General features: G+C 40.1%; 1 protein-coding gene across 2 annotated transcripts in view; it reads left to right on the top strand.

Annotated features, from left to right (window-relative positions):
- Window positions 1-202: 202 nt before the first annotated feature.
- ACBD5 (acyl-CoA binding domain containing 5) overlaps window positions 203-11,178 on the top strand; it is a 30,420-nt gene continuing 19,444 nt past the window's right edge. Inside the window, exons 1-5 of one of the 2 annotated variants that reach the window (XM_038127414.1) lie at window positions 203-515; window positions 1,674-1,794; window positions 3,259-3,331; window positions 6,976-7,087; window positions 7,216-7,248. In XM_038127414.1, coding sequence (XP_037983342.1) covers window positions 440-515; window positions 1,674-1,794; window positions 3,259-3,331; window positions 6,976-7,087; window positions 7,216-7,248 — 415 coding nt within the window. In that variant the 5' untranslated portion in view covers window positions 203-439. The remainder of the gene's footprint in view (window positions 516-1,673; window positions 1,795-3,258; window positions 3,332-6,975; window positions 7,088-7,215; window positions 7,249-11,178) is intronic. The other variant, XM_038127415.1, reaches the window with a different exon arrangement.

Below are 11,178 nucleotides of genomic sequence, written 5' to 3'. Positions count from 1 at the left end.
ATTGCAGCAATACAAGCAGAGGGGAGGGAGGGGAGAAAGAGGAAGGAGAGACAAAGAAACTACGTTTCCCGGCGTGCCCCCGCGGCCTCGGGGCGGTGCGGGAGGAGGGAAGGGCAGGGAGCCGCTGTGGGAGACGTAACATGGGCGCCTGAGGCCGGGGCGGAGGTCGGGGTGGGCTGAGCGCGGGGCCGGGCGGGCTTGCGGGGCGAGGCCGGTCCGAGGTGCTGGGCGGGCTGTCCCGGCCCCGCCGGAGGGGAGGGCGCGGGGGCGGGGGCCGGGGCCGAGGCCGGGAACGGGGCTGGTGGGGCTGGGGCTGGGTACGGCCCGGCTCCTCCCGGCACCGCTCCCGTGCAGGCGGCTGCGGCGGGGGCGCTGAGCCGAGCCTGTCCCGCCGGACGCGGCCCGGCAGCCGAGCAGGAGGCGGTGAAGGGCCGGGGCCATGGCCGAGACCGGCTCTCTGCACGCCACCAGGTTCGAGGCGGCCGTGAAGGTGATCCAGAGCCTGCCCAAAAATGGTGAGTGCGGCGGGAGGGTCGGGCGGCAGCGGCGCCATCGGTGCCGGGCGGGCACCGGGAGCGGGCAGGGCCCGGCGGGCGGCGGGGCTCGGCAGCGGCTGCGGGGCGGTCGGGGCAGCGGGGCCGCCCCGGCAGCGCCCGGAGAACCGCTGGAAAGCTCGGCATTAGTGCTGCTCCCCGCCTGTCGGGGGGAGCGCCGGCTCGGGGGCCTTCTGAGCTCTGCCAGGAGCTCCTGAGTCGGGCGCCTGGTCCAGGGGATCTGTCAGCTCCCCGAGATTTCAGCCTCCCTGAAATCCTGAAGTTGCTTTAACAAAGCTGTTACCGTGAGTTCCCCTCTGCTGAAAGAGTTAACAAAATAGAAAAGAAAAAACACCCCAGAACTTATCTTTTTGATAAGAGTATGATAATTTTTAAAACATTTGTTTATTACATGCATCATTAATTCTGGTGTAAAGTAAAATCGGATGTTTTTGATGTTCTGAGGTCAACGTCACTGTAAACTTCTAATGATTAGAATCCAACCTCAAGCTGCTTGATTAAATGGATTGGTTATGAATCTTCCCTGCTAGCTGTTAGAGTTTTATATTTACATTTTTTACCTCTACAAAAGTGTGTTCCACAAAGGAAGAAGAGAAAACCAAATCTGGAGGTATGGTAAAACTGTTACTGAAAGTCTTGTCAAAATACCTAAGGTAAACAAAAACACTGCAGAAGGCCGTGTTTTGGGTTAATTGTGTTTGTTTGGACTGGTTATTTTTTTTGAGTTCTGGAGGCTGGCAGTAAGTTAACAGTAAAGTGACTTGCAAGATACTTTGTTTACTTAGAGCTAAAACTGTCCCTTTAAACTGAGTGAAAGGACATCGGCTTGATGTTACTTATTACCTTTTTTATTCTAATTGTGGAGTTTGACCTTAGCAGTAGGAAAGGTTATAGTCCTTTAAGCTCCATCTGAAACTTGCTGTTTGTACAGTAAATATTTTCAGTGGTGCTGGTTCTTGGTATAGGAGGTGAAGATGTTCTCTGTTGGCTAATATTGTACTGTTGTGAATCAGGCTGTAACAGGCTGCAGGCTATTTTCTCACAGAACCATTAAGCTTGTAAAATACTCACTAAGATTCTTGATGACGATTTAATTGTATTTTAAAATGTTTTCACTAGGTTCATTCCAGCCAACGAATGAAATGATGCTCAAGTTCTATAGCTTTTATAAGCAAGCAACCCAAGGACCCTGTAACATTCCTCGACCTGGATTTTGGGATCCAATTGGTAGATACAAATGGTAACTTTTCATGAGTTGTTGTTTTGGAGATTTTTTTTTTTTTTATGTTCAGAGTGGAGATGTTTAGAAGAGTAGCTCTTGGAGAAAGTGTTTAGAGAGTTTCTTTCTTTTTTAAATAAAAAGAACATTTACAGCCTTTGATGCTTGAATTCGTTTTCTGTTGTATTCCAACTTTCTAACTCAGATAATTGATAATTGAGATAACTGATCACTTCTCAGAGTTGCAGGTGGAAAGTTTCCCTTGGATTATTCAGGTAGGCAGGTTTTTCTGGGGCAACCACCATCAGGGTACCTCTGCAGTGTTTATCCCATGTTGTAAAATGAGTCTTAGGTGCTCTGAAGAATGAGTGATGTGGAGGAGTGTCTGGAGCTCTTCCTTCTTGAGTTTTCGTGTGTGATGTGAGCCTGAAGTAAATAAGTGCTCACTGGCAACCACTAATATAGCTTTGAGCTCTTGGTGGGGAAGTTGGGTTTATGTCTTTCTGGTTTGTCTGCTCAGTGGCAGGTCTTCCCACTATCTGTGTTTGCCTTGGCCTGGGAAGACTTCTGATTCACCAAATTACTAAGTTCTCTTTGAAAAGCCAATGTGAATGTTTTGCTTATAATATTTTAATGATGATTTGTGCTGAAGAACAAATATTATTGCTGTCATGGTGGTCTTGAAATCTGTGAAATGATTCCTAGGACTTTTTTTTTTCCTCCTTCCTTCCTCCTCAGCTTTCCCAAGCCAGAGTGCAGGGGATAGACTAGGGCTGGGAGCTTTCATCCACCTGATTGGTTGTAGCTGGAATGTGAGCCACCAACCTTGGTGGTTTTCTATGAGTGGGACAAATACTCTGGAATGTCAAATAATGTGCAAGACTGAGGAACTGTTTTATTGCAGTCTGTGTTGTGACCGATGCCTTGTGCAATACTGATAAATTTAGTTAGAGTCTTCTGTCTTGCAGAGTTGGAGAGGGGAAGGTTTCATTTAGGTCATAAGTAGCTGCTGTGGTAACTATTTGCCTACTAGACTGATGTGTCTTTCCCCAGTTGCTAAACTCAAAAAGGACAGATTTTTCTTGTAGCTTATTCTACTTCAGTGACAGCTGTTTGTAAGTGCTGGCTGAAGTGTCTGGGCCTGTTTGTTTTATACAGCAGAGGATCTTAAACTCAACTTAGTCAAAAGGGTAACGTGTGTGTCTTTTATCTGGGCTTATTTACAATTTACTGTGTACATAATCATAGATAGTCAGTGAGGAACTCTTCAGTCCCCAGTCTGTTCAGTTTGTTGCTTCTTCTTCCACTGTGTGATTATCCTAGCAAATTATATATTTGTACTTAAAAAATAATGTGAATCATTCTTGCATTTTACTGTTAACAGAGAAACTTTGGACATTACATAACTGACCTACTTAAGGCCAAGTTGAAAAAAATCCAGTACGCCCTGGAGATACTGAAGGTGTATGTGACTTTCTTTCCTAGGGATGCTTGGAGTGCCTTGGGAAACATGTCCAAAGAAGAAGCCATGATAGCCTATGTTGATGAAATGAAAAAGGTATGTTTACTAATGAAGGGATTTTCTAGAAAAAATGTTCCAGAAATAGAGCAATGTGAGGGAGTTCTTGCTGACTACTGCTGCCGAAGCTCCAAATGAGTTAGCCCCTATGTGAACTGTTACATTTCAATACTATGCTGTTTGGCCTGTGGGGAAAAAAAAATTACAAAGTTCCTTCAAAACACAGAATTTGTGTTGTTTTCAGAGAAACATGAGAGCTCTAGCTGATACGAAGCTTAAATGACAGAGCTAAAGAAAGTGAAATACTGAAATAATGGTATAGGGGGCATTAAGGAAAAAAAACTGTACTGCACACTGCCTCAGTTCTTAGAGCTGAGAGAGGTAAGTGATCCTTATTCTGGAAAAGAGACTAAAACAACTTTCCAGAGGGACTTTAAGAGAAAAGGTCTCACTCTCATGACTGGAGACATGAATATAATCCAATACATAAACTTAATAATTTTCTATTTTTCAGGAAGAACTCAGCAACCTGAATTTTCTTTACTTGTTACAAAAATATTCCATGAATATCATAGTTGCAGTGGAACTATTAGCATTGAGTAATGTACTCTGTTTTCAAATAGATGTGTAACTTGTAAGCAGTCACAGTTACCATATTAAGCGGGAATTTCAGCATTAACTAAAGTAAACAGAGTTAAAAGTTTCATGTCATTTCTTAACCAACCCTTTTCACTACAGTCTTTTCACTGAAACTTTTAGAGATTACCTTTCCAGTTTAAAGATTATTTGCTGTCAATCTGAACATAAGTATAATGGTAATCTATTATTATAATGAGGTTTGAGTCAAAGGGAAAAAGTTCTGCTCCAAATACACTTGCTTTTTTCTGAGGCCACTATCTTGACATCAAACTCTGAATCTGTTTAATGGGTGATACAACAAAAATTTTTACTAGGCAAGGAGCTGGAGTCTGATTTACTGCTCTTTTTCCTGTCTGTAGTTCTGGTAATTTGGTTCCTGCTGCTATTACTGTATCTGCTCTAAACTGGAAAATAAGCAGCTCCAGAAAAGGAGGCCAGAAGGCCAAATACTGTTTTTTTGATTGAATATCTCACTAAATTTTAACAATTCCTTTGAATGTGTGCCACAAGGTTTAGTGCTTCATTTCAAATCTTGAATTCAGTATGTGTTGATATTTCAGTAGATTACCTTATGGGATTTTTTCAGTGCAGTAACTGGTTTGGTCAGGACACTAAAACCAAGTGAAACTGCAATGTTTGTTCTAAAAAAACTCTAGTAAACCCCCTGTGAGGAAGTCTGCTTCCTTGACCCTAGTGAACCACAAATATTCTACTTCTGTGCGGATTATGGGTAGGGATTGGAGAGCAGATGACTTCCTGCCTTGCTCAGCTTTGAAACTGGGAAATCTGTTTACCCTGCTTTGGTGCTGTTTCAGCTCTCACATTTGGAATACTAGCTTCAGCTTTTCCATCCCAATTGATTCTACTTGCAATGTCAATGGAAGTGCATTTCAAATGGATCCACTGGGTTGTTCTATCAGCACATACTGCACTAATCCTCATGGACTTACTGTGGGCAGTCTGTTGTTGCTGTGTGGGCATCCATGTCCGAGGAGGCAAAAACCCACTTGGATGCTGATATTCCAGGACTGTATTTGAGGGTGCATAAGCCTGCCATAGTCCCCCAGCCCTGGGGCATTCCCTGGTATTTGCACATTGTGTTTGGGCTATGCACGCATCAGATGACCCTGTCACAAAATTCCAAATTTGTTTTGGGGTTTTTTTCCCTCCTTAATGTGGTAACCTTTAAAATCACAGATGAGGAAGATGTCTGGGTGAGCTTTTGATATGCTGATGGGAGATGAACACAAATGTATTATTTTTAGTAAAATAAACAAAATGTACAGCTCACTCAAGGTTAGTTTGTTTCAGGTAGCATTTCTGAAATTTATTTTGCAATGCTGTTTAAACTCATTTGTTTACATTTCAGATATATTGTTTTCTTATGCATTACAAATAAGTGGAACCTTAGCATGAAGTGTTAACACTATGTGGTGTTTCCAATTTAAAACATGAGTATATAAGAATTGTGTGACATCCAAGGAAAACAGTAAATCAGAATACATAATAACTTATTTTTCACTTTGAATTTTTGAGATTGCTTATTAAGCCTAGTGGATGTATTAAGCAAGCAGTTACTTTTGCTGGTGAAAGTTACCTAAAAGCTCACCTAAAAGCTAGCAGTTAGAATTTTTTCTATGTGCTGTAAGTAGCACAGAATATATTGAGGTTTGTTTAGAATACGTGAAGAGCAGTAATGTGCAGACATCACAGAAATGCATCTATGAAACAGTTTACAGAGCTGACTAGAGAAATAAATACATAACAAATACAAGCCTTATTCTAGAAAAGACTTTGTCGTTCTCTCAAATGAAAAAATCAGCAATCACAAAACTGTTCAATCTCTGTTTCATATCCTGCTCTGTGTGTCTGAGTATTTCTCCCTAACAAAGACAGAATGAATTACGTAGACTGAGCAGATCAGTGAAACTGCAGGTCGATAGAATTGTTGTCCCTTGGTATCCTTTGGAAGTGTTGACTTGCTAGGTGCTAGCCTGCCTGGAGCTCCTCTCTGTGCAATAATGCTGCAGCTTTTGCTCTTACTGCATGCTGGCGTGCTTGGTGCCTTTGAGCAGCGTGCTCTGTGGCAGCATGTACCTTCATCTGTTGCTTTCTGGCTGCCCCTCAGGAGGAGGAGGTGCACTGTAGCTGTTAGTTTGCTTCAGCCTGTTTTTTTACCCATAGCTATTGCCACTTTTAAAATACGGTAACTAAAAATGTAGAGGATGAAAGAGGAGCAAAGCTATTGGCAAAAAGGCTGTTTGAAATGATTTAAACTAGAATGGGACAATAATACCATGTGCTTTAAAAATAGTATCCAACTATTGAATCTCTTCTGTTTAATTTATTTTTGATTTAAGATTTTGCATTCCTATCATATGATCAAAGATACTGTGTTTCTAACTTAAAACAAAGAAATGCTCCAAATGACTTCAAGAGCAGAATTTAGTTCTAGTTTGTTCTTCTTCTAAGTAGATCTTTGTGCTGTTTCAGTTTTGCTTTATTGTGTCCATTTTTTTGTTTGGGCTTAGAAGGACCTAGTAGAGCAATTTTGATCTGCTCCTTATGTTCCATTTAGGGTGACAGGGTTTGACAGTACAAAGAATCCTCTAAGACAAAAATGTGTTTCTGTTATATTTTTTCTGTGGAAAGACTTGTCTATAAAATAATCATATTGGCTAACAGCAGCCTGTTGAACTTTGAGATGGTTTAGTTCAAAATTGAAGAAATAATGGGTTCCAAGGTCTACTAATAAATATTGTGTCAAGGCTGTGTTTTAGTGTTGGCAAATGCATTAGCTCTCTCATCTTGTCTTCACTTGAAAAAAATTGATATCATTAAAAGATTCTTATTGAATAACTTAGTTTTATGTTCTTTCCCTGTAATTTAAAAAAAAAAAGTAAACAAAAGTCAGAATAACTAGTTTAATGACTTAGTGAAATGTTACTGAGTTTTGCAATAACCAGCAGTTTTCAAATCAGTTGAAATGAATGAATGATTGAAATGCTGTTTCATAAGATGCTTCATGTCTTGGACTTGTGCAGATTCTGGAGAGTATGCCAATGACGGACAAAGTTGAAGAGTTACTCCAAGTAATAGGCCCATTCTATGAAATAGTAGAAGATAAAAAGAACAGAGGATCTGACCTAACATCAGGTTCGGACAAATAACTTTCTTTGTACTACTGATAATCAAAACTCAATGGTTTTGGGGACTTGTTTTCTGTAAATGATTTAAAAGCTAAATGTTGCATTTCTTTCTTCATTCTCTTTACTGTATGGCAGTTCGAATGGAGAAAGTCTCTAAGTATTTGGAAGGTAGGAATAATAAATTATGTGTAAAACCATCATTTCCATTGTTTTGGTGCTGTAGTAACTTCCTGCTAACACTTGTGACTTCTGGGCTTGCCACCTCATTAGGCTGAGTTTTGTTTTATTTTATTTCTGAGGTGATTAGGTCCAGGAAGCTGCACGTTTAGCCCTTGTCGACAGGCTTTTTGACCTGCTGAAGGAAGCCAGAAGAAAGGAGAGTATTTAAAACAAAACAACTCTCCCAACCAAATCTAGTTTGTTCATTTCCATTAAGAAAATGAACAACTAATGTGTATTGATACGTTCTGATGTAGATGTGAATTGTCAAAATGAGTACAATTCTGGTAATCCAGCTCTGTCATCTAATGTAAAATTTTTTAAAAAATGACAATCAAACTTCATGCTTTTTCATGGCTTCTCAAGTTTTCTGAGGCTCAAGTTCATGAAGAGAATATTTAAACATTTAAAATTACTGACAGGTGGCAAACCTAGTGGTATCACAGCTGCATAAAAATCAGTGTGTTGATTTTTATTTAGCAATACCATTGTGAGAATGTTTTGATCATACCGATTATTATGTTACAGGTAATGTGTTCATAAGGCTGTTGTATAAGTCTTACAGTTGTTTAAAATGACATTTAAAAACTGAAATGCAGCAGGGCAAAACTTGAAAATGTTTTTAAAAACTAAGTCCATTGCACATATAAATTAGTTAATGTCTTTAAGAAGCATGAGTCAGCTGGTTAAATTGCCTTTTGTATGTGGCTTTTTTCCCCCTACCTTAAAGGAATACCTTCAGAGAAACAGAAATAATTTTTCATTGTTTTGGGGGAAAAGTAGTGGTAGAAGTTTTTACAAGGCCATTTTGAAAGTGGGTGTGACTTTTTTCTCAACTGAAGTTGTGTATATTTCATGTGTGGGATGCAATAGGTTTGCCTGACAGCTGGATTGATGGGTGGGTAAGAGTATCAGTAGATTCAGGTCAGCGATCTGTGTAATAAGGATTTACTTGGACTTGGTGTCTGTGGCACAGTGCCAGAAGACACTTCTTTAAAAAATGACTCAGAGAATCATGGAAGTTGAACTGTACCTGTTTCCATAACATATCTAGCATACTGGTTTTTTAAAGAGGCAGTTTAAGTATAAGGCAGTGTGAGTAAAGCAGAACAGCAGATTTCAGCTTTACCTTGTTCTGTCATTGTTGCAATAATTCTGGTGGTATGTCATCATTCATACTGCTTACAGGTGCAACATCTGATTATGCCACAATAAATTAGGATAGATTTTCACAAAGTCCCTTGTATGTTACAACTTTACCATTGCATTTAAGGTTTTGAAGCCCTTTCTTTGGTGCTCTTACCACTCCACTGATTAAAAGTGAAGCTGGAAATAATTATTGTTGTTTACAGTACAGATACCAAAATATTCCGTAGAAATATAGAAGCACGATTGCTTTCAGTCTTTCAGATACACACTAAAGAATAGAACTAAAGGGCCCAAGTCTGTCTGAGATGATGTAAGCACTGGTGACAATACTGTTAACAATTGACACATGGTTATGTTTTGATTGTGTGGGTTTATCCAGTCTTGTTTCTTTCCTCATCTCCAAACCCTTACAGTCTGTAAATTCTGCTGTGGAAGGTATGTTTTTCAAGGGCAGGCAGTTGGTATGTTCTGAAATCTGGGACCCTTCTCTTGACTACCTTGCTTCATATTGTATCCCCATCTTCTGGTCCATTCTGTTTTGTGCTTGCTTTCCATTCTTCCATCAAACTTCAATCTGTATGCAGATCATTATCTAATTGTTTAGGAGTTGTATTCCACTGCCTCAAAATCAACAGTTTCTTGAATTACTGGAAGAGAATTGTCTGTAAGCTCAGTGTACATCAATTATGGCGTGTATTGTCTCTAGCAGATTGGGCTCAACAGAAAAGTATAGCCTTTTATAATTGCATTTCTAGTTTTTGTGGGTCTTTGAAAATGTTAAATACAAACCATTGAAATACTGCCTTTCTGAATCAATAGAGCCTGTGGGTCCTTAATAAAGAACACAGAATTCTGACATGCCTGCATTGAAATAAATGACTTGTAACATCTACTAGAAAATGAGGATGAACTTACTGGATCCATGGGTTACAAATATCCGGACTTGAATGTGTTGGTAAAGAAAGAAAAATAGAGAATTCACTCCAATAGGCTGAACAAATCTAAGAGTTATTTTGAAAGCATGTAACCTGGGTAGTGTTTGGAAAGATCACCCTGCAGCTCTGTGAGAGGCTTGACTTCTCTGGAAAGCTGTGTCAGTAGTGTCTTTCTGACAGGTATAAAGTGCTTCTTTACAGACAAAGTCATTGGCAAATTATTTTTGGGGACATGATATACTGGACATCAAAGAAGAAGGTGGGCACTTAGCTGACATAGCACTGTGGAAGGGAAGAGGTAACTCTTGCAGCATTATGGAAAAGACTCTTGTTTGTAGCGGCTGGAAGAGTAGAGTGACACATAAGGTGGACAGGTGCTTTAGAAGAGTAACATTTTTACTTTTTTGCACTTGCTAGTAAATGCACAAGAAATCTGATGTCTAAGTCAATGTTAAAAAGGCAAAGAAGCTTCAAAACACTATTACTCAGTAAATGTGATTTTTTTAGAATGGACATTCAAATTTTCTTGTTTTATAATAGCTGAAGAAGCCAAAGGTGGGCTAGGATTGGCACCTAGTGATGTGATACGGGGTGGAAAATATGGAGAGTTTAAGAATCAATTCATCCTTCAGAATGTTTCCCTGAGAATGTTTGTGGATATTTTCTTTTTTCAGAATGAGAGTAAATCCAAAAGGGAGGCAAGGAAATCCCTATCTGACAGGCTCCCACACTAAGTTAAGGTATCTGAACAACTAAGCAAAGTATCTGGAAATTGTTTACAAGTTGTTCAGTAGAATTTTTCATTATAATCTTTCGGCTTTGTGAAAAGGCAGTTAATCTGTCCTAAAATCCTACCAAATAAAGATGACCCTTTGCCTGCATGCTGAGTAGTAGTGGTGTTAGTAAACCTTTGTGAAAACCAAATGTTGCCTCCAGTAACAAGAAGTTAGGTTCTGCAGAGGCTGTAGGAAGTTTCAGCATTATAATACTCATATAATACTCATACCTTGGCTTCCTATGGAGCATTTCTGTCCCGAAAGCTTTTCTCCCAGCTGTGTGGCAGTTGCACCAGATGAAGGTCTGCTGAAGCAAGGTGCTATGTAGTGCTGCATATGCTGGTTTGGGGCAGTGCTGATGGCAGCACAGGCTAAGGAGGAACCCGTGCAGGGCACTGCTTGTGGAATGGCAAAAGCTGGCCCAGCTCACAGGCAGACACAGCCTTTTAACAATTTGCTTGGTGTCTTCTTGTATTCAATATGGGAGCTAGGTTTAAAAGACAATACTCATTGTGGTCTGTGTGCTTTTAGAACAAGCAAACACATGTAAACATTTGTATTTCAAAGGCAATAGTTAGTAGAGAATCAGCTTTGAAAAAAGTGAGTCTGTTCCTTGTCACCCTAATTACTATTTTCCAGGTAGAAATACTTTTCTTACTCTTAAAATGCAATGTATTTTCCAACTGTGTTTCCTTAGATTGCGTATGAGTAGTTTATCTGTTCAAATAGTTTTGTGTTCTCAAAGACCTTCTCAGGTTGTTTTCAGTGTCTTTGCTTTATAGTGGGGCATTTGGTGGCTCTTTCTGCTCATGTGTGAGCCTTTGCTCTGAAACACCCTCTGTTTGCTCCATAAGCTCACTTTTTCATGGCTCTTTGACTTCAAAGATACTTGCTTAACAGATTTCCTTCCCTTTCCTTCCACCTTTCTTCACTAGGATTTTTACAGAACTCAATGTCAGTGAATCTTCTTAGTCATTCCTAAGAAGGGGGAAAGAGCTAAAATCCGTGTTGTTCTGAAC

This window comes from Motacilla alba, chromosome 2, assembly GCF_015832195.1.
Source record: "Motacilla alba alba isolate MOTALB_02 chromosome 2, Motacilla_alba_V1.0_pri, whole genome shotgun sequence".
In the NCBI taxonomy this organism is placed as follows: domain Eukaryota; kingdom Metazoa; phylum Chordata; class Aves; order Passeriformes; family Motacillidae; genus Motacilla; species Motacilla alba.
The sequence above is the reverse complement of the archived record's forward strand: the minus strand, read 5'-3'. Positions and strand labels throughout refer to the sequence as shown.